The 27,162-nt window shown below is 36.1% G+C and overlaps 3 protein-coding genes and 1 long non-coding RNA gene across 10 annotated transcripts; 3 read left to right on the forward strand and 1 right to left on the reverse strand.

The window, feature by feature from the left end:
• Positions 1-1,684: 1,684 nt before the first annotated feature.
• On the reverse strand, positions 1,685-2,684 carry LOC140803880 (uncharacterized). The gene is made up of 3 exons (XR_012111967.1): positions 2,141-2,684; positions 1,826-2,012; positions 1,685-1,761 (listed from the first exon to the last, which is right to left on the reverse strand). It is a non-coding gene; the product is annotated as an uncharacterized lncRNA (long non-coding RNA).
• Positions 2,685-3,281: 597 nt separating this feature from the next.
• Positions 3,282-6,887, forward strand: LOC140842471 (E3 ubiquitin-protein ligase HAKAI homolog). 4 transcript variants are annotated; one of them, XM_073210417.1, is made up of 5 exons: positions 3,282-3,466; positions 4,175-4,481; positions 5,217-5,275; positions 5,510-6,003; positions 6,077-6,887. In XM_073210417.1, the coding sequence occupies exons 2-5, from the start codon at positions 4,230-4,232 to the stop codon at positions 6,610-6,612; spliced, it is 1,341 nt and encodes a 446-aa protein (XP_073066518.1). In that variant the 5' UTR covers positions 3,282-3,466; positions 4,175-4,229; the 3' UTR covers positions 6,613-6,887. The 4 variants fall into 4 exon arrangements, with proteins under 4 accessions (XP_073066518.1, XP_073066521.1, XP_073066520.1 ...); XM_073210420.1 differs by having other exon boundaries at positions 6,080-6,887; XM_073210419.1 differs by having other exon boundaries at positions 3,299-3,466; positions 4,210-4,481.
• A 1,845-nt stretch (positions 6,888-8,732) lies between these two features.
• LOC140842472 (acetyl-coenzyme A carboxylase carboxyl transferase subunit alpha, chloroplastic-like) lies at positions 8,733-14,774 on the forward strand. 2 transcript variants are annotated; one of them, XM_073210421.1, is made up of 12 exons: positions 8,733-9,107; positions 9,921-10,306; positions 10,406-10,480; positions 10,678-10,785; positions 10,949-11,109; positions 11,349-11,463; positions 11,570-11,724; positions 12,430-12,481; positions 12,558-12,626; positions 12,977-13,054; positions 13,141-14,275; positions 14,368-14,774. In XM_073210421.1, exons 2-11 carry the CDS (start codon positions 9,962-9,964, stop codon positions 14,272-14,274), a joined length of 2,292 nt encoding a protein of 763 aa, XP_073066522.1. In that variant the 5' UTR covers positions 8,733-9,107; positions 9,921-9,961; the 3' UTR covers position 14,275; positions 14,368-14,774. The 2 variants fall into 2 exon arrangements, with proteins under 2 accessions (XP_073066522.1, XP_073066523.1); XM_073210422.1 differs by lacking the exon at positions 8,733-9,107 and adding an exon at positions 9,705-9,780.
• A 1,344-nt stretch (positions 14,775-16,118) lies between these two features.
• LOC140842474 (uncharacterized) lies at positions 16,119-26,541 on the forward strand. 3 transcript variants are annotated; one of them, XM_073210423.1, is made up of 18 exons: positions 16,119-16,626; positions 17,567-17,759; positions 18,449-18,581; positions 19,230-19,381; positions 20,206-20,289; positions 20,386-20,448; positions 21,773-21,904; positions 21,981-22,190; positions 22,337-22,456; positions 22,639-22,688; positions 23,167-23,329; positions 23,434-23,577; positions 24,444-24,566; positions 24,676-24,774; positions 25,107-25,196; positions 25,354-25,435; positions 25,905-26,035; positions 26,114-26,541. In XM_073210423.1, exons 2-18 carry the CDS (start codon positions 17,607-17,609, stop codon positions 26,240-26,242), a joined length of 2,058 nt encoding a protein of 685 aa, XP_073066524.1. In that variant the 5' UTR covers positions 16,119-16,626; positions 17,567-17,606; the 3' UTR covers positions 26,243-26,541. The 3 variants fall into 3 exon arrangements, with proteins under 3 accessions (XP_073066524.1, XP_073066525.1, XP_073066526.1); XM_073210424.1 differs by having other exon boundaries at positions 23,437-23,577; XM_073210425.1 differs by having other exon boundaries at positions 16,120-16,626; positions 17,618-17,759.
• Positions 26,542-27,162: the final 621 nt, after the last annotated feature.

A 27,162-nucleotide genomic window follows, 5' to 3' on the forward strand; every position in this document is an offset into this window, starting at 1 on the left:
AGAAGTTGCTCAGCGTAGTTCGAACTATTCCGGGATGGGGGCTGAAGTTATTCCAGCAATGCAAAGTGTGATGATGATGCCATGTTCCTTGCAAGCTTCATGAATTTTATCATACCTCCATCGAGGATGCATTTTCCATCTAGAATCAAAACATTACATATATACAAATTCTCTACTCTTGGACCACAATAACAATATTTTCCCTGGCATAAAGAAGGCTTTATCTGCGTAAAACTCAGTGACTCTTTGGAATATAAGATGTAGATGTTTGATAGTTCCAATTTCAAACATGTTGAAGTACAATTACCAGATAAAGATCAAGATAGTCGAGCTGCAGTTGGCTTTGCCTCGAGTGTAGATCAAGGGCTCATATATAGTCAAGTCATATTTACTATTTAGCATGTAGTGGTTGACTATGACGAACAAATTATAAATTTTTATGTATGAATTCTCCTAAAATGCAAGGATTGTGAGGAGTATTTAAATTGAGTGGTAAAAGGTTACAACATATTGGATTAACCATGTTCATAAAGTATAGATGTATATGAAGTAATTGCTACAAAGTGTAGATGTTCTTAAACAGACCTTTGAGGTGTGTCATTTATACCATTTCACGAGGATTTATTGTCAAACCCAGCAAAGCCAAAGCCTAATAAACCTAGATATCAGAGGTTCAAGTTTGGAACCCAGATCCTCTCTATCGTAGAAAAGGAAGGGCTTAAAGTCTGAAAACAATGGTGGTTTAGTAGTTGCATTGACAACAATGAAATAATAGACTTTGTGTAGGATAACTAACCCATAACTAATAATAGAAAATCTTTACATTATTGAAATTATTATGCTAAATATATTTGCGTGGCATGAAACGTAACACAAAATGAGGCTGGAGATTTGATTCCAGAAACGACTGAGGAGATTCTGAGTATGTTAGTATCGGAACTGGGTCGTTTGATTTGACTTGTGCTAGTTGCGGAAAACACCATGCAACACCAGTGCAAGTCCTAACCAGACAAAACTCTGAGCAGTAACTATTTATTGATACGTTTGAAAAGAACAACGGAGACTTCACATATATAAGCTAAAGGGATAGAAAATTCTCCATTAATTGGAACAAGGCAACTCTAATGCAACGCAGTTCTTCCTCAAATTACTAAAGTAAAATAATTATATAAGAATCAGTGGCATTTCAGTGATTTTAATCTTCGTGATTCTTCAACTTTCATGATCCCAAACATCAGCTGTGCTTTTATATGGTCCATTCGCCTCGGTCACAAACAAGGAACCACCATCGAGCACTCGCTTCTGCATTGCATGAGTGCATTTTTAATCAGCTACATGGCAGAGAAAACATAGCAGCTCAAAAATGAGCAAATAATTTCCGCACCTGATATGCTGCTAAGAGTTCGGAAGTCTCGGGTATTTGCCACCAGAAAACATGCTAGTTCTCCATGATCCTGTCAGGATTGTTGGATTTGGGAATGGTACTAGTCCCTCTCCGGATTGCCCATCTCAAAAGAACCTGTCCCTGGCTCTTGTTTAGTTTTCTTGCTATTTATTCAACGACTGGATTATGAAGTAGATCTCGACCGCCCTGTGAACCTAGGGGCGAATGTGCCTGCAAAATCATCTTCGTTCAAAGTTCTTCCTTCTTATTTTCCTAAACAAGAATCAAAGATTGACATTTTACCGTTGCATGGATGCTATGTTTCTCGCAAGTTTCCAAAACATTTTATCATTCCTCCGTCCAGGATGCATTGCCATCTAATATCAGAATATTACAATCAACCGAATACTTGAATCTTGGACTAGAATAACCATGTTTTACCTGGCATACAGAAGGCTTTATCTGGGCAAAACTCAGTAGCTTGTCGAGTTTTTTTGCAGTAAAATCACTGATTCCAACGTTTCTAACAAGATCGTCCTCGACAAGTTTCTCCTTTTCCTTCCATACTCCTTCCATGTCGAAATCCAAAACGTCCCCAGCTTTCGGGGGACCTGCTCGCTCCATCTCTCTGGCGAAATGGCCAATGAATCTTAGCTTGTTTGAACGAATGACAAAAACAAACGGATTAAAACTTGACCAGAACCATAAGCTAGCGAATAATACTCTCAAATTGAACACGACCAAGAATCCAATTACCAGAAAAGTCCAGCTGCAGTTCTTGATGTGCCTTCTTAATTCAGATGTAATGAACAAATGCTCTCGTTCTATTGCTGCTTCGATTCCTCTTCCCACCGGAAAATGATATTAACAAGGAAAAAAAACCAACACCAGAAATTTCACTTTTCTGCACCAAATTCTTCTTGCCCCTCAAGTTGTAGAACATACAATGATAAAAGGAAACCTGATCTTGAATACCATATTCAGCTGCAGTATCCACATGCCTGTAGCCAGCCTCAACTATCGCACTAATGGCAGTGAAAACTGAGTTTCGAGGGGATTCAGATCATTGCCATGTTCTTTTCCGATGCATATAGAAGGTATAGTGTAACCGCTTAACAGTTCAAATATTTCCATTTTTTCGTCATACTGAAGACTGAACGCTGCCTGTGCCATGATTTTGATTCACTTTGTCTCGAGTCGGGCCTCATGCGGTGTTGCAGTGAACCGAACAATATTAGATCACTACGAGAATGGATTTTCAAATTGGTTTAACGGAATGATTTCTGCTTAAAATATTGCCAGTGTGGTGAAGCAGCATCATATTGTCCAAGTCTTCCCCGAGTTTCTGGACACCTTTGCTTTTCACTGGTTAGTGTTTTTTTTTATGAAGGTCCCGGCTCCTTGAGAAATTACACGAGGGGCCGGGCTCTCAAATTATAAATTTTAAAATTTTTTTGGTATTTTTTTAAATATGTGTATTATTTAATCAAATACCCCCATTGGTTATCATATAAAAATAAAAAGTGGAAAAATGAGCTTTATTTTTTTATATGGATAAATTAATTAATGTATTATTTATTGAAAATAAGAGTTGAAATTATTGAATGTTTAAAATAAGAATTATAAATATTGAAAATTAATATGTGATAGTGTATGTAAAGATGTATTTATTTTTGGATTATTTCTAAAGAAATTCTATAAATATATCTCTCAATTTGTGAAGAAAATACACAATTGAGTAGAAATTTTTTATAAAATATATAATTTAATATATTTTGTGAGTCCGAAAATTTTATTTTTTTAGTAAACTTTTACTTTTAACATTATTATAATTTTAACCCTTTCAATTGTTGTGTGGGGGATTTGGGTCTCTGTTTCTGCAAGGCCAAACTATTTATAGAACCCAAGCCCAAAACTGGTCCAGTTAGAAAGCCGGAACCGAGTCACGGACCACCAAATCTTCCGTCTCTATTCATGTCAAGGGTTTTAGCGCGATTAACAATTCGATTCTAGATTTGGAATCTATGTGAAGGCTCTGTTTCTGAATGTCGTGGATGCACGAATTTGAACTCCAGTGACGTCGTAATTCTCTATTTATCATATTCTCGCTGCTTTGTGTTTTTGGTTATTTTTGCATTTTCGCCATGAAATTAGGAAATTTGGAGCTTTACCTGTATTTATTTGGACGAAATACAGAATATGATGTTTTCATGAAGTTTTGTTTACTCAACTGCGATGGATTGTATTGCGAATTTCGTTTTTCTCGTGTCTAACTCCAAAATCAGATTTTTATGGCGTGATTTGTGTCACGTTTTGTAATCTTTTTTCCCATGGGAGGGAGATACTGGTATACTACCTATCCGGGGTGCTGAACCATGATAAGTGTGGCATGGTCTGACAATTTTTCTTTGAAATTGGAAAATGGGCAGTTTTCGCAGGTTTTTTTTTTCAGTTAGGAAGTAGTTTGCGGTCGGTCTGCTTGCCATGAGAACATGATATTTTTTCACTTCTCAATCGAGTTCTATTTAGGAAATTATGAGGATTTTAGTAGGATGTTGTGTTTATGACTGATCAGGTTTATGTATGGTCAACTTGTCGTGTTGTTTCTTGTCGATTTTTTTATTAACTGTGTCGATTCCTTGTGTGATATTAAGTCTTTATTGTCAGATTCAGCATATTTGCTTATGTTGTGCATGCATTGTGAATTAATCCTAGGCTGACATGCAGCTCGAACATGTAGTAATGCAATCGTTCTTTCTGTTTCTGAAACTGGAAAATACTTTTTCGCAGGAAGATGGAGGAATAATGATTTTTTTTAATTAAAGCTGCATAATAGCTCAGGAAGATGCTGCAGATTCGACTGACCAAACCAGCTAGTGAAAGTGGTGGAAGTGCGAAACCCGCCCCAGCTGACAATATCAGAGTTGCATGCCCGGATCATCTTGTTTTAGCAGATCTTCCTGTAGCCAAGAGCCTTGGTTCTGCAAGTGCTTCAGCTGTCATCAAGACTGTTGGCCGCAGGTCTCGGCGCCAGCTTGGTGAGCGTGTTCATTTCTGTGTCAGATGTGATTTCCCTATCGCTATATATGGGCGTCTGGTAAGTAATGCATAGAAGTTCTTACTCGCAGTGCAATTTCACGGTTTTCTCCTCTGTTTTTTCAATCGATTAATTATATTGCTTGGTAGTCTATTTTCAATAAGAGAATGTGTCTCGAGGACGTGGAATAATTATTCTGTTACACATACATATTTTTTTACCACTTCAACAAATGTGATGCCTGTACATCTGTGTTATTGTCATCACTCTGAGCATTCACCCTCAATTGTTGTGGTCTCAATAAATTACACCAATAAAGAAAATCTGAAAAGTTTTTGCTGCATCACTCTCACACTCCCTCATTCGTTGTGTCTCGTGCTTGTCACCGTTGTCCCAAGTGTGATGGAAACTTTTGTTTGATTGATATTATTCGCTTGAGGTTCCACAATGAGCCAATTACAAGTAATACTACAAGTCTACAAAATATTTGGAGTATCTTATAAGGGATTATAAATTTGATGTATCATTTTTTCATCAGTTGTACCATGGTTTAGTTCTAGAGAAGATCACAGTTATCTATTTATTATCCTCATTACAATGCATGCTTGTTGCAGGGGCCATGGTGTTTCGGCATTTTTATTCCCAGTATGGATTTTTATGCTTGTCCTTTCATTCCAGGGTTTTTTTCCTCATTGAAGCCATTTGATTTACACCTTTTATGTTTCATCTATTTGCTTGCAACTTTATCTTCCCCATCTTTGTGTTTTAGAAATTAACAATCTTATGTTATGGCAGAGCCCCTGTGAACATGCATTTTGTCTGGACTGTGCTAGGAGTGATTCTCTTTGTTACCTGTAAGAAAAGTTTATATGACCTTTTTTTTATATTTTGGTAGACTAATGTGACATGTTGTCTTGTTCCATATGCTTATGGTCTTCCGGAGTTTGTACTTGTCCAAAAAAAGATTTATGATATTGATGATCGTGGGAGAGGGATGCTGTAATATGGACTTGAATTTGATTATTTGTGACCATACTTTTGACTTTAGTTCACTTTGGTTTACTGCGATAATTTTCCTTGGTATGCAGCTGTGATGAACGCATTCAAAAGATTCAGACAATTAAAATGATGGAAGGAATCTTCGTTTGTGCAGCTCCTCATTGTCTCAAGTCTTTCTTGAAGAAAACTGAATTTGAGTCGCACATAAATGAAATCCATGCTGACCTTCTTCATCCACATAAGGAAAAGGAAGGAAATGAGTCAGAAGCTACAAGTGCCAGAAAACCTTTGGCCTCAGATTCTACCGTTCAAGCACCCCTAAGGTCAGTATTTTCTTCAAGTTCAAATCTTCAGGCTCATGACCACGAGGACAAAAGTCAACGACCCCAATCCAGAGATCCGCCACCTCTAAGACATAATATGCATCCAATGTCATCGCCACATTTTCCTGGAAAAGTCCCAAATCACCAGTCAGAGCAACATCATGTTAGTAATCAATCCCAAGTTTTTGACAGAGCTGCCTCCCAGATCCATTTTCCTCAACAAACCATTGATCTGCAGGGCGGTCTGAGGCAAGATTCAGGTCAGTTGATATAGTGGAAACAAAAAGGTTTTATCCTTATCAACTATAATTTCTATCCACCTAATTTTTGCAGCAGCAACCAATCAAAACCCAGTCGTACCTGCCCCACAATTTGGCTATTCTCCTTATGTATCTGATGGAATGCAGCAGTTCTTTGGTGCTCCATATGATGGGGTGAGGCCAGGTGCCATGCCTGAAGCTGGATCTGGTCAAGGTACATTGTTAGGTTTCCCACCTGGTCCTGCTGGACCCTTGAATTTTGCACAAAACTATCCCCAGCCATGGAATACGGGAATGGTTTCTGGCCCTTTGGATTCTCCTCTTGTTGCCCAAGGAGCTACAGATGGTTTCGTGAACGTGTCTGATCCTCAAGGACGAGGATTCTATCAGGGTGATTATGAACAGAATGTGGCTGCGGCCAATAAAACTATGGAACGGAGACCCCAAACCTTGCCACTTCCACCACCACGTCCATCTCCTCTACTTTCTTCCCACTTATCTCAACTAAAACAAGGGTGGTCATACCCTAATGATGGAAACCGTGATGCGCCACCAGGCTTTGGTTGGCAGACTGAGGGACGTGACAACTTCGGAGGTGGCCCGGATTAGGCATTTTTCTTTCCACAGTTGGTTTGCTAAAATTTCCTTCAACTGATAATTTGATTTGACATACAATCTTGTATGATTAGGTTTGTTTTGAGATGGCGTGTAAAACAAAGGAGTGAGATTTCCAGAGTGTTTTGGATCAGTTGTGTTTGGCTTTGGTGTCATTTAAGTATTTTAGAAAAATTATGCTCCATGTAATATTTCTATGGCGAAAACTTGGAAATATTGATGAACCGGAAAATATGTAGCATCCCTTATAAGAATCATTTTCCCCTTTTTCCTCGTATTTTTTTAGGAAACGATTGACACGAGAAAATGTAGTGGGCTCGAAACCCGACCCAGTTTGGAAACATTTACTTTAAAATACTTTCAAATGTTTTACTTTTATTGAAAAGAAAGAAGCATTTCTAAAAATATTGTTTTCCAAGGCATTAAATTGAAAGTTCTGAATTATGAATTTTTGCTGAAGTTTGTCTGAATTGAGTATGTTATAGATAATACAGATAGGCTGAGGCAATGCTTGCACCTAATTTGGTTAGATCCACGGTGATTGCTCCACTAAGTGTCCTCAGCATTTGCCATGTAGATGTTATGCCGCTGACCTGCTGGAATTTAGTTTAGATAGCACCATTCCAGATAAATGACGCAATGTTCACTCAGTTATTCTTCATTCTTAGTTTGAAAACAAAGAGTCGATCTTCTTTAGGTGTTGGAAGTTTAGCAATCCAAAATGGAGTAAATAACAGGAAATGTTAAGCCAAACAAAATCAATAGAAACAAAAGTATAATGAGATAGTATGCGGAAAAACAAAAGGCAAAACCAAAAAAAAAAAGTTTAAAAATAGTTTAAACCATGAGCCATCAACTCAATTTCTTCTTTTCCAGAATCCATTTATGAATCTTGGCAATGTATTCTTCCTTAAATCTTATATACAACTCCAGCAGTTTCAAGTATCCAACTAGAGCACGTGACTATATGTCTTTCATATCTTTCATAAAGTGCTGGAACTGTAAGAACAAGAATCAGGCCTGCCCACAATACAACAAGAATTAAGGCTAATGAATCAAGAAATGCCGACGAAACATATAATGACTTCTTTTGATCTTACTCGTGTAACCCAATGTAAGGAAATCGATTAGACCCCCAACCACGGAGATTATAAACAGACAAAGACCAACTTTGATGAACATTCTTGAGTTCCGTCCTAGGGCGATATCTTCAGATGCTGAAAGCACCGCATTTGCACGGTCACGAATGAAAGTTGCTGCCTCATTTACCATTTCTTCAGATAGATGCAAATGGGGTAGAGGTGGTGCAGGTATGTCTCAGATTATTTGAGGGGATTGTTTAAGAAACAAAACAGTAGTTGAAATTTCAATGATGGGCTATTTGTAATTCACAGATTATACCATTTGAAAAGAGAGAGTGAAGTTTTATCATACAACTCTGATGGTATAATAGGATTGTAAAAGAGAATGAAGATTGAGATGTAACGCAAAATTCACACATCAAGCCCCAAAACTAGAAGTTATGTGCCGACTAGAACCTCTATACAAATTCAAATCTCAATTTTATGGTTTGCAGGACATACATCTTTATTTTCTTACATCTTATTGTCTTAATATGAGATGCTTGGCAAGTATATTCGCAGTACAATAGAAGGAATGACATAGCACAAGAAACGTGGATGAGGCATATCACAGCCTCTGAATCATTCCACCCATTTTATCAGTCATCAAATTATTTGATTGCTGTTCTTGGGCTTTAGTACCTTCATCCTTCTGTATTTGTTAGTTTCCTTTTTCTGTTTCCTTTGTCTCTATGTTTGTTTTATATACAGTTTGTTTTACATATTTCATCCTGTTTTTAATTACATGGACCGGGGTCTCAAATCCCGGATCCTCTTTCTAATTTTTGTTTGTTTGTTTTATAAATTTCGAAATAAGTTGATAATAATATTATTAGAAATGTAATAAACAACTCAACTAAATAAAATAAAATTTGTCGGGTCAAATTATTATTATATAATATTTAAGTTGTTACATGATTTAAAATATTAAAATCAATTTTTTTTTTCAAGAAATATTTTTTAATGAATAAAAAATTTGGATAAATCAAGTGTGAGTCGGACATTGAGCAAGATGAGTAGTGAGTTCAGTAGTTGAGGTTGCTGTGTTTGTGCGGGGGTTTCAACGGCCCTACCGAAAAACGTTGCCCCTCATTATCGACAAAGCCGAAGCACATTCGAGCTAGCTGTTTTTTTTTTATAATTATTATTAATTCAGCATTGGAACCATCGAAATTCATATAAATTCCCCATTCTGTCTCAGTAATCACGAACCGGCCTCGCCATCCCTGACGATCTCTCCTATGTAGCTCCGCGATCTTTCGATTTCTTCTCCAATTTGATTCCATTCCATCGGTTTCTTAGATCTCCTTGTTTTTGTTCAACTATAATCGGATACGATTTCGTTCGCTGCTGCATTTGATATATCAGGTGTGTTTTCTTTCAGTTTTTGGCCGAACTTTCTCCGATTTTGGTGCTTGAATGCTGGATGCTGTGTTATTTGCTTTTTTGCTTTGAATAACTGTTTTTAGCTCGGGATGACTTGTGCTGAAGTCTCTTCTTTTGTTTATGTAATTGCTATACTGTTTCGTTGTGGGTATGAATCTGTGGCAGCATTTTACAAAATTGTATATATTTTTTGGGGTTTCCCGTTTTCTTGGAGCTTGAATACTTTTATTTTCGATTTTTCCCCGTTCTGTTGATTTTTTCCTTTTCTATGCTCCTTAAATTATGCATATAGTAGCTGCATGTTAAATAAATGTCACCGTTCCCTGAACGGTAAAATCATGTACCTTCATACTCTATTTCCCCGTATTGCGCTGCCATAATAACTCAGCAATCAGAAAAGAAACTGAACTAAGAATTTGAGTGCATTTGATGCATACTAGGTTCCTCACCAGCCTAACCGTCGCTGATAGTTTTGTAGTACCCCTTCTTTTATCTGGACATTTCTCAAACGACATTTGTGAATAAGGTTTGAATGAAGGTGTGCAATGCTATTCCTGTCTCCGACGTTTTTAGATACCTTGTGTCGGTTGAATTTAAGCCAAACCCTCTGTCAGACACACCAAAAAGCACACAACTGATGACTTGAAGTGTCTCAGTAATTATTCATTTTATGAATTGGATTCTCAATTTCTTAAAGAGAATATTTTGTTTATTTTTCTCTTGGTTTAGTATTTTATGTTTTTGGTACTTTTCTTTTTGACATGATTCTTTTTTTCCCTCTTTCGCCCTTTAAAGGTATTCACTGTCCCAACTGATCTGGTCCTTCAAGTGGGACGATGTCTTCCATGACCCCATCTCCGGTGGCATTCAATGGGAATTCAGCTTCCAAACCTACTGCTTTGGATCTTCTTAGGAGCTCAAGTAATGGAGTTTTTGGCGTTCCCCTAAAAACACTTGGAAGGGTGGTGCAACTAGGAGCAAAAAGGAGAGGTTTCACTGTATCTGCAAAGCTCAGGAAAGTGAAAAAGCATGAATATCCATGGCCAGAAGATCCTGACCCAAATGTGAAGGGTGGAATCCTAAGCCATCTCTCACCTTTCAAGCCTTTGAAAGAGAAACCAAAGCCAGTGACATTGGACTTCGAGAAACCTCTCATGGATCTGCAGAAAAAAATAATTGATGTATGAATTTTATAAGATCTTTGCGCACATTTACGAAATGAACTCCTTTATATAGAAAATTTCATGGCTTGCTTCGATCCTACTGATTTTCTTATGCAGGTGCAAAAGATGGCGAATGAAACTGGTCTGGACTTCAGCGATCAAATTATCTCTCTGGAGAACAAGTATCAACAGGTTTAGCCAATAAACATGCTTATAATTTCAATTCCATTTCACCACACTCCCTCTTTCGATTCCATTGCAAATGCAATTCCTGCTACAACTGTTATCATATAATGACCTTCTACTTAAGACTTGAGAGGCAAAATTTATGATCTTATATTTATTTCAAATTGTTTTGGTCTTTTCACTTGATCCATGTCAATTTGCAGGCTCTAAAAGATCTGTACACTCATTTGACTCCCATACAACGTGTGAATATTGCACGACATCCCAACAGGCCAACATTTCTCGATCACGTATTCAATATTACTGACAAGGTCTCTCCACCTGAACTTATTTTAAGCTTAGGGTTTATTGCCTGCTTTATCTTGAGAATTAATAACATCCAGTAGAAGTATAAGAAAACGATGAATTCTAGATTTAACAAGGAAGAAATTTTTTCCTGCATCTGAATTGGCCTGTACTTTTACATATGTGCAGTTTGTGGAGCTCCATGGAGATCGAGCTGGATATGATGATCCCGCTGTCGTCACAGGACTTGGTACAATAAATGGAAGAAGCTACATGTTCATGGGCCATCAGAAGGGCCGCAATACAAAAGAGAATATACAGAGGAACTTTGGGATGCCTACTCCTCATGGGTATGCATTTAAAAAAGAATTCTTACATTCTATATTTCTACATGATCTTAACATTGGTGGAAAAAAGAAAAAGAAAAAAAGCAATCAATGCCCTTTCTTTCTTGGTTAATAGTATCTGTTTGACTCTGGTGAGCTCGTACGGTGACATGGAAAATTTCACATTTCCACAGATCATGGAAGTTTTAGTGGGGATATTTCTGTTTTACCCAGCGCTGACTGTGACATTCTGATTTCAACAGTTACCGGAAGGCTCTGCGCATGATGTACTATGCGGATCACCATGGATTTCCAATTGTCACTTTCATTGACACTCCTGGGGCATATGCTGATCTTAAATCTGAGGAACTTGGCCAAGTACTGTATAGCATTCCATCAAGTGAAGTCCTTATTGCTGAATCTTGTGTGCCAAGTGTAAAAGGTTTATGTTGACTGTTTTTTCCCTTTATTTTTTCACGTGAAGGGTGAAGCTATAGCTCAGAACTTGAGGACTATGTTTGGTCTCAAAGTTCCAATTGTTTCAATTGTGATTGGAGAAGGAGGCTCTGGTGGAGCACTGGCTATTGGTTGTGCTAACAAGTTGTTAATGCTTGAAAACGCTGTCTTTTACGTTGCCAGGTGCATCTCTATCATCATTTTGTATAACTACTATGTGCCTTAAGATGCTTGTTTAGATTTTTCTACCTTTTTCTTCCACACTCTAGATACCTGCTCAGTGATACTGATGTATAATTTAATTACCGAATTGTGTGATGGCTGCTGCTTCGAGGGGGTTTTTTTATACCTGAGTTATTGGTTCCAGTGCATACTTTATCGTCTATATCCTCCGTTACTCTTACCATCTGTGGCTCGTCATGGCTACAACAGGTTTACTCTGGAAATTTTATGAGTAAATGATTCTCTTGAGCAGTGCGACTTTTGTTTCATAGTTTTGGAAGAGTGCTTTATTGTTATTAAGAAACAATAGTGAAACATAATAAGCTAAACACTTCTTGGAAACTTAGCAGTTTCAGGCAATGCTATTTGAGTTCATTATGCATAAACCTAGAGATCAACAAATTATGTTCTACTTATAAGACTTGATACTCCGTTGAGTTAAAAGTGAAACCTGAAAATTCAATATTAAGCTTCCCATTTGATGAGGGTTGAGATAATTTCACTTGGATGAGTTCATGCAATAAAGCTTTTGTGTTGCTGAAACATTATATGCAAATAGCACGCAGTCGCCCATTCGGATGGGTTTCCACTTCTTTCTTAAAAAACTCTTATCAGTGTATGTAAATTTGGATGCTATTTTGATTTTCCTTTCCCTTTATGTGACAGCCCTGAAGCATGCGCAGCAATCTTGTGGAAGACTGCCAAAGCTTCACCAAAGGTGGTTTAAGGATGAATCTGTTTTGCCGATCATAAACCTGTGATAGTTTTGACTTGTTCCTTTTTTCCCTTTTCAGGCTGCTGAAAAGCTGAAGATAACATCTAAAGAGCTGATGAAGTTAGAAATTGCTGATGGTGTCATCCCAGTACTAACTTCTTCACGTGTTCTATTGCTTGTGTCAATTTATTATTTTCTAATTTCATGCCTTCTTGTCCCACTATTCAATGTCTCTAAAAATCATTTTTGTATACTGAAAACATTTTCTTTTTTCAAAAAAATAAAAATGGTACAGTTTATTTTGTTTTAACATGAGGTTCCAGTTGGAAAATTATGTTAAAAACTATGTGACAGCTTCATTATATGAAATATTGTTCCATCTTAGATTGTTCATCATATACCATAATCCTGTGCTTTAGCTTTCAAATATTGGCACTGGTATGATTTCCATTTCTACCACCTTACTATCAAATAATAAATATTCGTGGCTCATTGTAGGAACCTCTTGGTGGTGCACATGCAGATCCTTACTGGACCTCACAACAGTTAAAAACTGCAATTGTGGAATCCATGGAAGTAAGTGGCACATTCTTCCTCCTACATTACAATTAGTGTTTGAACGGATATTCATCAGGAGACTAAGATGTTTCTGGTGCATACAGGAACTTGTAAAGATGGATACAGAAACACTACTAAAACACAGGGCTCAAAAGTTCCGGAAACTTGGCGGATTCCAGGAAGGGATTCCAATAGATCCCAAAAGGAAGGTCAATATGAAAAAGAAAGAAGAACCCATAGTTCAGATAAGCAAGACCTCAGATTCGGAATTGAGGGATGAGGTAGAAAAACTGAAACTACGGATCTTGGAAGCCAGTAAATCACCCTCAGAGATTCCCGAGACAGGATTGAAAGAGATGATAGAGAAATTGAAAAGAGAGATTGATTACGAGTATGATGAGGCTGCAAAAGCGTTAGGTATGGAGGACAAAATTTTGATGGTGCGAGAAGAAATTGCAAAAGCGAGGAATGTACAGGACCAGCTTGCCCATCCTGCATTGAAAGAAAAGATTGAACTGCTCAAGGATGAGTTTGACAAAAAGATTCCTTCAGCTCCTAATTACTCCAGCTTGAAATATAAGCTTGATATGATGAAAGAGTTATCCAAAGCTTTGAATCCCTCAAAAAGTAGAATAGACAAAGAAGAAACGAGACTGGAAATAAATAAGAAATTCAGGGAACTCGTGGATCAGCCTGATATGAAACAGAAGATGGAGACGCTGAAAGCTGAAATTTCAGAGTCAGGATTGTCGGATATTGGTTCAAACCAGGAGCTAAAAGCAAAGGTTTTGCAATTGAAAGAAGAGTTGGACACCGAATTTAAGGCTGTTCTTGGATCCATGGGTTTGCAAGTGAACCCACCTGTTGTCCCAGAAGCCAAGGCAAAAATAGAAGCATTTAATGAAGAAGTTAACGTGATCATAGATGACGTTGTCAATTCATCAGGTTTGAAAGACAGGATTGAACTGCTAAAGGCAGAAGTGGCAAAAGCTGGAAACTCACAAGATCCAGACTCAAAAAGTAAGATCGAGGCTTTGGAGGCAGAACTCAGGCAAGCCATCGTGGGGGCTATAAGTTCCCCAGAATTAAAAGAAAAACATGAGAAGATGGTGTCTGAGATAGTTGAATCCACTGAATCTTCAGCAGGATCCGATGCAAGTTTGGGTGAAGAAGATAAACAGTCTAATGACGAATTACAGGTGAAAGTCAATTTGGAATCGAACCGGAGCTTTGTCTGATGTACGTACACTGCAACTCACATTAGCTGTCAATTAACTCAATTCCAACATATATAGTTTCCTTTGAGTACTTGCTGAACCGTTGTTCTATAGGTGACATGCTTCATGAAATTGTGACGTGCTTGCCCGTGAATTTCATCGGCCGAAAAGAATCAGCTTGCTGTGGCGAACTTTCTTGAGCTTCCGTTTAATCTTCTGCAACCCTGGATTTGTGTTGGCAAACATATGAAGTTGGTAGAGAAGATCAGCTTCTTATTCAGCCATTTCTTACTTTTTATACATGTCTTGGATGTTTCCTGTTCAATTTTGTTACTCCGTTAAGATAATTGGCTATGTTTTGAGCAGATAGACATAGAACATTAAATAAAATGACCTGAATTTTCTTTCTGGTAGCTCATGGACTGTTTCCATAAAGAGTGTGAATTTATAACGTCGTCTTTAATTGTCAGTGTGTAGACTGTAACTCCGAATCCAATTTTTAGTCTGAGTTTGAGCTTGATCATATTTGACTCGTTTGATTTAAGCAAATCGCCCAAGGTTCCGTTTCCTTCGGTGGTTAGCAAAACTTGAAATTGGCAACTTTCAAAATCATATCAATGAAGTATCTAATCTAGTGATTTATGCTATTAAAGATGTATATATATATATCATCCCGTGTGTTCTAGGCTAAGCTCTCTTTAGCAATACATCTGCAGAAATATAGTGAACAAATTATCTGGAAGCTCATATTAAATCGAAGGAGGAGAGAAATCCAACAAGTCATTTACTAGGCAGTGTGGATCAAAAAATACAAGTTGAGGAAAAGGGAAAGCAAATTTTGATGGACTGCAATAATATGATTCAATTTGACGTCAAACAAAACAGAGGATTCTTTCTGACAGTCCGTGCAAAATTTGGGTCATTTTGCTTTTAGGAAAATGCTAATGTTTGCTTTCCCTTTTCCTCAACTTTTGTTTTTTAATCCACACTGCCTAGTAAATTACTTTTGGATTTCTCTCCTCCTTCGATTTAATATGGGCTTCCAAACCTTATTTAATACAATAAAAAAAAAACTGCACAATATTTCAAGACTTAGATAATAAGAGTATTTTAGTAAATAAAGCGAAAAAGAAATATTATTAAATATAGAAAGAAACTTAACTACATATTTACAAGTACAATTTTAAGTATGTTGGTTTTCTTTTTTTCCATGGTAATTATGTTGGAATAGTTATTTCATCAATTTTCATATTCGGAATTTTTTTATTTTTATTTTTATTTTCATTAAATAAGTGTATTAAGGGGGGAAATGGATAAATTTTTACATATGAAAATTAGGTACTTTGAAAATCTCATAAATAATAATGTAAATATTCATTTAACGAGGAAAAATTATGGTATGGTATATTTTGAAGACAAAAAATAGTTATTCTATAAATCTCGTGTTTAATAAGATGTTAGAGATTAAAATTACTTAGATATGAGCAGATATCTTGTGAGATGGTTTCACGAATCTTTATCAGTGAGACGAGTCAACCCTACCGATATGCACAATAAAAAATGATACTCTTAGCATAAAAAGTAATACTTTTCATGGATGACCTAAATAAGAGACCCGTATTAGAAAATACCACCGTGAAACCGTCTCACAAAATTTTTTGCTTAAATATAATTAATTGTATGCAAAGTTTGGGTCATACATACATTATGATTAATAGACAAATAGTTACCATAGTTTTTTTTAAAAAAAAAGAAAAGAAAAAAAAAGGGTCGCCATAAATAAAAGTGACTCCCTTACCAAACACGCCCTACTCACTTTCTTCTCCCTTAAATACCCCAGCCACCTCTCCCCTTTGTTCCATTACTAGATTTTTGAAACGAACTTTCTTTGTTCCGTTAAAATTACCATATTGTCCCTCCCCCTCCACATCTGCAGACTGTTTCCTTTTAGCTATACCCCTCAAATCTCACATATTTACTTCCAACAAATTCCTCCAAAACATAATCCCACTGATACACCACCGATATATATATATATATATATCTATCACATACAACGGCTTCCTATATTTACATATATATTAATCGAATCCCTTTTTTCCTAGATGTTTTTTTAATCTTATTCTCATGATTTGAATCGCGCGATCTTTGTGCCTCCAGTGCAGCCGGTTTTTCTGGCTAGGGTTTTTTCCTGGTGTCGAAGTACGATGTGAATTTCACTCAATTGTAGGGTTTTAAGTCGTGCGGGGAATTGAAGAGCACCCTTTTTTTGGATTGGTTTGTCTTGAACGAGAGTTCTGTTTGGTGTTGCCAAGGCGTTCAGCGGATAATTGATGCGCAGTCGATTGGAGTTTTCTCTCTTTTTTCCTTCAGGTTGGAATCGTTTTTCGCTTTGTCGGGTTGGGGATTAATGTTCATTGCTGCTTTCAGCAATTGACGGTTGTTTTGTCGTCAAACTTTTACTTGTGTGGCATGTCCTCGCCCTTTTAAGGATGCTGTTTTAATGATTTTTTTTGCTTGTGGGATTTGTGTTTCTGTTCAAGAGAATGAAAGAATTGATGTTTTTATGAGTCTGTTCTTGGTCGCAGAAGAAAGTTTTCAGTTTTTATCTGTACTCATTACAGGAAGAAAGTGGACAGTCTTAGTAATTTCTTGTTTTTAAAGCTTGCATTACTTCAGATTATGAATTTCACTTTGATGTTGGTTGGGATTTTTTTAATGTTTTTCAGACTACTTTAGCTTCTTTAACTTGTAAAATTTGTTTTTTGGCATTTTATATGCTTTTGATGATTGCACTCGTTGGAATGTTTGTTGGCAGATTTCGGGAGTATTGTTGCATTGTTTTGTTTTTAATCAGGACCTGATGTTAGTCCTACTCCTTAGAATCTTTATTGGACAATAAATAATGCAAAATTGGTAAATAATGCAAAAATCCTGACAAATACCCCGCACTATTAAGGTGTGTAGCTTGGAAAGAGGAGAAAGGAGTTATTGAAAGAGACAAACATAAGGGACCATAATGGATTTGGGAGATTTGTTTGATGCGTTCATCTTGTTTCTATCTGAATGGTTTGTTGATTTTCTATGAAAAGAATTCCTGCAGAAGAGATTAGTTCTTTATGCGATTTTGGTAGTATATGGATTATTTATCATGAGTAAAGAGGGGGGGGGTGCGTACGTTCTCAAGGATGGATTTGATCCATGATGCTTCTGGTCAATTAAGATAATGTTTTGAGGAAAGATGCACTTATTCGGCTTAACACATATTCATTATTGTTTGTTAATGGAAAAAATTGCTAAATAATTTCTGCAGTTTCCGTTGGTGCATCAGAAAATGCTTCTAATTGGATTTAATGATTTCCAGCATGGACTTGAATGCATCCCCTGAACCTGAAGATGAGGAAGTGTTTCCTGAACCACAGTTGAAAGAAGATTATGCGCAAGAACATGTGGGATACAATGAACAAGTGGAACATGGGGAGACTGCTGTTCAGCTTTTACGGCGGGTATCTCTAGCATATACTTTACTCCTACAATATATGATATGTCGATAATGTGCATAATCTTTCATTGGGTTACAAATTTGATGTCTATTCTCCAGAAGCACAAACTTGATAAAGCTGATCAAGTATCGTGCCAGTATTAAGATTGTACTTGTTGATACTTTTTGAACATGCGACTTTAAGTTGTTGAGCAAATTATTACCGAGGAAAATTAGACTTATGAATGAGTATTGCTGCTTTTTGATTGTGTATGGTGTTTTCAAACTTCATCACCATGGTACTATACTTAAAATATATTGTATTTTTTTCTTTTTGATACCGGCATGACTACTTGATGGGTAAGCTAAGAAGAAGGCAAATGTTATCCTTATTTTTGTTAGCAATTTGCTTGGTGAATTGCACTAAGCTTTTATGCCTCTCTTCTTGTCAACTTTCTTTTCTTTCAACTTGCTCTTTCTGAAAACCTTAGTGCTGGCACTGTTATTGGTACATTTATTTGTGTATAGTTTTTGCTGAGTATCTTTGCAAAAAAATTTCTGGTAAAATGTTTTGGATTTCCTATTAAGATGACAAAACTAATCAGGGGCATGGAGATACAGTTCTCTTTTTTCTTATGTTAAATTCTGAATCATTGCTGCTGACATCCCAAAATGTTTTCTTTTCTTTTATCCTTTTTTTTCTTTGGGCATCAGGAACGCGAGGAAAGGATTCAACGTCTTCGAAGGCAGCGCCCTGATGATAGACCTTCCTATGGATCTCAGCCATATCAGAGAGATGATGGGTATCAAGTGAAGAAGCAGAGACCTAATGATAAACTCCCTCCAGGTAAAATTTTATCCAGTTATTTTTCTTCTATCGGCGACATGACACCAGCTGCAGTCAGTGGGTACCAAGTGGACATGAGATGATTTTTATTGATCCTTTCCATTTGGTTGTCCACCAATTTTTTTGAAGAAATTGTTTGACGAACTTAAGTTTCTCATTTAAATACTTAATTGTTTGATCTTGGCATAAACAAAGACCTAAGTATGGTTCGTTTGGATGGTTGTAATACATATAGTCAATTCTGTGAGCAATGCCTGTTCAATTCTGTGAGCAATGCCTGTTCGTGGCTGGTTGGCCATTTTTCTTTCCTTTCGTTTTCTTCACTCGGGCGTTATTTAATCATTTCTATAAATGGGGGTTAAAGGAAGGAAACTTACTGGGTTATTATTGTGTGTAGATTTGGATCTTTCGGGCTATTTTTCTATGAATTTGCTGTATGTCCTCCATGCCACCTGGGATATTAGGATTTGGGGGTGGGGTAGGTATTTGTGAGGTTTGATATTTTTAAAATTTTTATATTGACCATTTTTGTTAGGTTTGCTGTGCGCTGTAACTGGTGTTTCTGTTCTCAGTCCTTTGGTGTCATCATCATTTTTTATCATATTAATTCTATCATTCTGTGTAATTTTTTAATCTGTCACATGGAAGGTTGGTTGGACTGCCCTGCGGTTGGACAGGAAATATGCGGTTTGATCCCTTCAAAAGTTCCATTAGGTGAATCATTCAATGACTATATTTATCCTGGTAAAAGATACTCCTACAGGCAAGTTATTCATCAACAGAGAGTTTTAGGGAGAAAGGTTAGTAATAATATGGTACTTGATATAATTTTTCATTAGAATAGATTCATTGACTAGAGCTTATGCAATTTTGGGTGCACATGTGAATATCAACTGGTTTGTTTTTAAGCTGTCGAAAATGTTATACTTCTGGATTGATGTAATTGTATACTCAAATGATAGTGTTGTGATGCATGGTTGCCTGATAGTAGTGAGTGATGTGCTTATTATTTTTCATTCTTGACATATACGCACACACATACATATATGTTGTCTATTTTATCCTTCCTTTATAGTATCTTTGACATTTTAGTTGTGCTTGGAATGAGGGATTTGGAGCTATGAATTTCAAATCTATTTGATCGCTTGAGATGAATTTCACATCTATTTGATCGCTTGTTAATTTATGTGGATGTAATGAAAATTGTGTTGGATTTGAAATATACCAAAGATGGATGCCATTTCAAATTCATTCTTTGTATAATTTGATTCAAATGCAACCTTTGGGAATTGCCACACACTGTATTCATAACATTTCTTTTCATGTGCGTGCGACATAGATGAAATACTTCATAGCAAGATCGGATGGATTTGAGGGCATTATGTTTCTTAACAATTAAACTGGTCAATGATGCGGCTTTGATTTCCCTCGCTGCTTGTGTTTTATTTCTTGACCAATCTGTGTGTTACTTATCAATAAAATGCCTTCATCATGTAAAACTATGTTATCTATTGTGTGCTAATGGAAAGTAACTTGTATTATCTGGTCAATTAAAAATAATGTATTTTAATACTTTGCCACTGCCTAGTCATTATTTGAAATTTTTACTTATTTTTGTTTCCAGCTTGGCTTGGTAATTGATCTTACAAATTCAAGTAGGTATTATAATTTGAACGATTGGAAGAAAGAAGGTATTAAGCATGTCAAGGTGGGTAATGGTCCTCTTCTCTTATGTGAATGATGGATTGAAGTTTTAATCACTCCCTGAATTATTGACATTTTTGTTTTTTTATATTATATTTAGATTGCTTGCAAGGGGCGTGATTCTGTGCCAGAGAATGAGGCTGTAAATAAGTTTGTTTATGAGGTAATATGCATATGGATGCATTTTTCTACATGATTTACATGATATTTTTGTTAAAATTAGTTTCCATTTCGGTTCGAAAAGAATTTGGTTTTTACTCCTTTCTGTGTGATAGGGTGGTCAGGTGGCTTTCCTACTGGATATTGGTGTATGCCCAATAGTTAGGTATTTTAGAATGAGAAAATTTTGAATGTGTGCCTTGATAAATACATGTTTGTTTTACAGGAAATATGTTGTACAAGAGTGAATTTTAAAATAAAAGGCTTTGCTTTAGGGCTTCGATGGAGTGACGTCTTGTAATCTTCATAAATATTCTGCTCATGAAGTTCTAGGACTGTTCAGCCTCAAATATTAATCCTCCCTCGAGTCATTACACCAATGTTCTACTTGGTTATAAGCTATTCATTATACTCCTTTTTAGGAATGATTCTTCCTTCCCTAATGCTGCATATACACTTACCATATTCTGTGGTCTCCAAATATGATGTTCCCCATTCTTCCCTGCCCTGAAAAGCCATTGTGAAACAACTTTTGGGTTGGCCTGTGGCTTTATGAAGCCAGAATAAAGTAATGTGCCATTCCCATACTTCCTTACAATGAAAGCCTTTGTCAAGTAAGTTTTCGGCAGGAAAATTGTGGCTTTATGAAGACAGAATAAAGTAAGCATAAATCCTCTATGCTAGCATCAGACAGTCTGATACGCCATTCATTTGCTTACAAGCACATGTTCACACGCTTCAGATTGTAGACTGATGCCCACCTTTTAATTCCCTTTTCCTGGCTGTACTTATTTTTTTTGCATAGAAATTTAACTAACTTTGTAATACTGATTTGAGTTGGTCAAACATAAAAGAAATGCCAATTCCCTTAGAGTAATTCAAAGCGAGTTCGGTGAAGCAAAATATCTTAAATCAGAAGCACAATCATGCCTTCATTGTTGCAGTGTGTTGTCTCTTCAATACAGGTGTAGGTACACACAATTGACCTCCCTTGCCTCAGACATATCACTTTATTAAGTCAACTTGTGATGGGGTCAAATTTTTTAGTTAGGTTTAAACTGATAAAGGCGACGAGAGGTGAAAATGTGGTAGGAGATTATAAAGAAACTTTACCTTCAAAATTTTTGTTTTCAACATCTAAGTTCAAATGTTGTCTCTGTCTAACATGTATTTGTTTTTGCCCATTTTTAGTGTAATAATAGGCGCAGCATGTTAAGTTTTAGATAAAGTTAATTATGTATGATTATTGAGCAAGGGACCTGATTCATGGTTATGCCTGTGCTTCTACTTATCCTTGGAAATCATAGTTTTATTATGTGATTTATCAGGTTTCCCAATTTATTGCAAGGCAAAAGCAGCCAAAAAAACATATTCTCGTTCATTGCACACATGGGCATAATCGTACTGGATTTATGATTGTTCACTACCTTATGCGGTCACGGCCTATATCCGTCACTCAGGTAAGCTGACTGTCATCTCATCTTTATTTGGTAGATATGAAATAATGATGTTTGAAGTTTGTTTTTGTCGTTCCAGGCAATCAGAATATTTTCTGATGCACGCCCACCGGGTATATACAAAAAAGACTATATTGATGCATTGTACAATTTTTATCACGAAAAAAAACCGGATATGGTTGTTTGCCCTCCAACTCCAGAGTGGAAAAGATCTTCTGATTTTGATCTGAATGGTGATGCAATTCCAGATGATGACGACGATGATGGAAATTCTGCAGCCCCTTTAGATGTTTGTATTTTTTTTTAAATGTAAAAAACTATATATTTAAAATGGTCTTGGTGCACTTTTATACATCGATGTATTGAAAGTGAAACCAAATGGTGAATAGCTAAACTCAGTCCCCTTTAACCTTTGAAAACATGTTAATATTTTAGGAGAATCAGGAGACACAGTTGATTCTGACGAACGATGATATTTTGGGAGATAAAATTCCTGGTGACCAAGAAACAATGCTGAGGCAATTCTGCTATCAGTCTTTGAAGTTGTCTGGAGGGGTAGGTTTGTTGGTATTATCTCATTTTCAATTTATTACATTGCCTAACATTTTCTGAAGTTTTTTGTGGCAGTGCTTGATCTTTCGACCTTTTTTGTTGTAACCTGTGCAATGTGCGGTGATGGCTGTATTCTTCCTTCGGTTTCATTAGGTTGATGTCATGTTTATTTTCATATTCTACAGGTTAGAGGACCTCAGCATTTCCCTGGATCACATCCAGTTTCTCTTAGCAGGTCTCACGATTTATCACATTTATTTTGTGCAGGAAAAATATTAATGCCATTTCACAATTTCAGTTAATTCCATCTTGCACTAGTCTAGCTGTATGATTTTTTTGAAACAGCTGTGTAATTGCTACAACTGCAACATGTTAATATAAATTTTCTACTAGTTCATAGGCTTTTGCCTTTTGAACATGAAACTTTTTGTATGTAATTTTTCTGAAGCAGCTGTGTGATTGCTATAACTGCACCATGTTAACATGAATTTTCTACTAGTGCTTAGGCTTTTGAACATGAAACTTTTTATGTAGCTTTGTACTTTAAGACATGGGTCTGTGCAAGGCTTAGGTAAAAAGTTACCATTATATTTTTCTGGTCATGCGACACTGCGACACTCTCCCTAGTCACTGAAGAGGAAAGAAACCAACTTGTTATTAGTTTATGTCGAAGTTATGTCAATGGTGCAGTGATACATTTTGGTTACAACCAGGGACAATTTGCAACTGCTAAGGCAACGTTACTATTATGCAACTTGGAAAGCTGACGGAACGCGATATATGATGTTAATCACTATGGATGGTTGTTATTTGATTGATAGAAATTTTAATTTTCGGAGGCTCCAGATGCGATTTCCCTGCAAACACACTAATGAAGTAAGTGTCTTGTGGGGACAGGGTAATAGCTTAAGTTTTTACTAGAACTGTGGTTATAAACTTCCTGCTGATAATTTGTATTTCATGGTTTTATTTTTCTTAAGAAGAAGATGACCGAGAGATTCTATCATCATTTCACATTACTTGATGGAGAGATGGTAATTGATACCATGCCTGATTCGCAGCGGCAAGAAAGAAGATACCTCATCTATGACATGATGGCGATTAACCAGGTTTCTCTTGTAGAGGTATGATATAGAGAATTGCTGTAAATCATCAATCTTCATGGGCTTCAGAGTTCAGAGGCCAATTTTTTTTTTTGTGACTTGTAGTTGTTGGTACTCCGAAATAATGTTACTTTTCAGTTCGTGCTGTATGTTGTGATTGTAGGTGTTTGGAATATGACTGGTTGATTGCAATGCAATGTAAACAATCTTTTGTTATGTCTGAAGTCACTATTTAGATATCATTGTCCATGTCAGAACATCCCAAATATTTTAGCTGGCCTTCTAAAGAATGAATGATGAATAGCTCTTTATTTTTCAATTCCTTATTGTTTTTTGTTTTATTTTGTTGAAACAATTTCTTGGTCCATAATTGGTGTAACCTGAGGTGTTTCTTATAACCAGTTAATGGAAGCTTAAATGTGTTTGACAGTTTCATACACTGGTGCCCACCGGCAACCACAAACTTGTAATTATGAGGCTTCCTCATCCTACATAGTCTTCATTGACAAAGGCTTGATTTCTTACTGTTTTTCCCTTTTAACCCCAAGGAGAAAAGATTGTTTCTGTTCACAGAAGAGATACACATGTTTCTTCCACACACACAAAAAAAAAAGAAAAAGAAGAGGTACACAAGTTGGGAGATAAGCTCTATTTTTTTTTGAGTTTGTGAAGCACCAAATATTTATGGAAGTCATAATTGTACGTACAGTAGTTTTTATTTTTTATCAGGGCTAATCGATCTTGGACACTGAAAAACTGAATGGTTTGTAAGAAAAACTCTTCCAGTCTGAGTTCAGTAGTGATGTCACAATTAATAGCTCTTCTTCGGTTTTGGCTATGATTCTTAAAAATAGTGCTATTTTCAAACCTAATCCACTTTCATGCAGCGGCCCTTTTATGAACGTTGGAAAATGCTTGAAAAGGAAGTGATTGAACCTCGGAATATTGAAAGACAACATATATATCAGAGCCCAAATCCTTACTACAGATATGACCTGGAACCTTTCAGGGTTTGCATCACTACACCTGATTGCCTTTTCCTTTTTCTCCACCCCGTATAACATTGCCTTTCCATCAATGCTGGATTTCTTGTTGATACTGCTGTATAAAACTTGATAGGTAAGGAGAAAAGATTTTTGGTTGCTGTCTACCGTAACAAAACTTTTGAAGGGATTTATTCCAAAGCTTTCACATGCAGCAGATGGTCTTATTTTTCAGGTGTGAACACTGGATTAATACTCATTTCAATTTTTATACATGGTTGGATATAGTTTGTCAAAACTTGGTCTTTTTCTGTATCAGATGGCTTAAAGCCGTAGAAACTCGATTCAGCCTGATTGAAATTCTTATGTAACAGTATATTTTCTTGCCTAGGAATTATTAAATTGAAGGTAAAAGATATTTAGTGTGAGTGATGATGAGCAGATGAAAGTTTGTGCTTTGAATTATACTTTTCCGCGGCCATTATATATGGGACGAAATATCTAATTAAATTGTTGTTTAATGTTTTGTTCTCTATGAAAATTGTTTCCTGTGGTTTCTTATGCCAGGGTTGGGACGATCCTTATGTCACTCGGACACATGAAGGTCTTTTAAAGTGGAAATACCCAGAAATGAATTCTGTGGATTTTCTATTTGAGGTTTGTTTTCATACAAGTATTACACCCCTGTTTCTCTATTGCTTTGCAAAATGCTAAAAATGAACATGAATATATTGTCAACCTTTGGTGTTGTTACTTTACTCACGGACCACGGTTGATACACGTGATGTTCTTTTGGTTTGCTACATTGCAACAGGTGGTTGAGAATAACCAGTCACTTTTTCTAAATGAACGAGGGAAGAAGAAATTAATGGAAGGGTACAGGGTTGTTTTCCCTGGTTAGTAGTTTATTGATAGTTTTGCAATGCCATTATAGTTGCATCTGTGGTGCTAAGGTTGGAAAACCTTTGTTCTTTCAATTGATTGGCCAGTGCACTTCACCATGTGTAAAAATCTTGAATCTGCACTATGGCAAGTGAGATTTGTAACTGTGCTCCATTATTCCTATTTTACTTCTTGAAAGATGTACGGAATTCTTCACTGTTCAGATTCAATTTTTGTTTCAAAAGTTAGTTTAATCCATATCTTGCCATATCCTACTGGCTAATATCCGTTCTTTGATTTGTCACTTCCAACTTCAAATGAAAATTATATTGCATATGTCTAATCCCTTTGAAAATAAGAAATAAGTTATTTTTTACCTCATACATTTCACCTATGATTGATATTATCAATCCCTTTCTAATCCGTGCCGTTTTACAAATCCCATATCATGCATTTTATAACTTGATTGATTGTAAATGGCAGATGGGTCTGATGCCTCTACGTATTCGGGTAAGATCATAGAGTGTTCATGGAATTCAGAGGAAGAAGTATGGGTGTGTATGCGGGTCAGGACTGATAAAGGGACTCCTAATGAATTCAACACTTACAAGAAGGTACATATCACGTTTCTTTTCAAACCCATTATTTATGTGATGTATCAAGTACTCAACTTTCTCCAAACCCAAAAACAGGTCATGAGAAGCATAAAAGACAATATCACAGAAGACGACTTGTTAAATGAGATCAATGAGATTATCTGCCTGCCTATGTATGCAGATAGAATACAGATTGAAAGCAAAGCCCAGCGTCGTCTAAAGTAAAACAAGTTCCTTCAAAAGAGGCTACTCGTGTCTAAACTCGTGATAGATATGAGTGATCCTTGCCTTCCATTCTCTCATAGCATTCAAGATTATAGGAATAGCTTTAGGATCACCTTGTATATTTTACTTTCGGTTACTATTTCTCTTTTTACCGGTAAACTTGGGGAAAAATGCTGTTGTTAGAATTAGTAATTTGAGATTTAGAGACATTTTGTTGTGAATATAGTTGGAAGTTAAACGGGTTAGCTTTCTATTATGTTCTTGTTTGCAGTTCATTAATAATTAAATTTGCAGGATAATCATATGTTGCAAGAATCCCTCTCACTTGTTTGCATGGTTACACGTTTTTATAGTAACTTGCGAAATATATATTTATGTGTCGCACATAAATATTAAGTGGGGTACTAATATAATTTGAAATTAAAATAATTAACTAGTAGCAAGTGTTTTTCCTTTTTTCCCTTAGAAATAATAAATAGGTTATTAGTTTTTTTTTCTTTTAATAATTCGAAATCAGAAAAAGGGTCATGTTGGGTGCTTTGGAAGCTCGTTGTGATGTAAAATAATTCATTCATGAGTGTAGTTTGATCAAGAACCTAATTGGCTACATTTGTCTTCTATATTTTACGAATTTTCAGTCATTGGACAATTTTAAAATTTTAGATTATTTTTTTTATAAGGCTTGAATTCGTTTGAATAAAATAAATTATAGGTGGAAAAGAATTGAGATTAGAGAAGCAAACAAATCGAGCTTGGAGAAGAAAAATAGGAAAGAGAAAACGAGTTCAAAAATGAATCTATCTTTTCTTCTTCTCTTTCTCATGATCTCTCATCTTAATAGCTTGTTGGTAAAACTTAGAAAACATTTTAAATCATATAAATTCTAGAACATATTATAGAATATTGTTAAAAAATTGTAA

The sequence above is a fragment of the Primulina eburnea genome, chromosome 10, assembly GCF_022965805.1.
Source record: "Primulina eburnea isolate SZY01 chromosome 10, ASM2296580v1, whole genome shotgun sequence".
In the NCBI taxonomy this organism is placed as follows: Eukaryota; Viridiplantae; Streptophyta; class Magnoliopsida; order Lamiales; family Gesneriaceae; genus Primulina; species Primulina eburnea.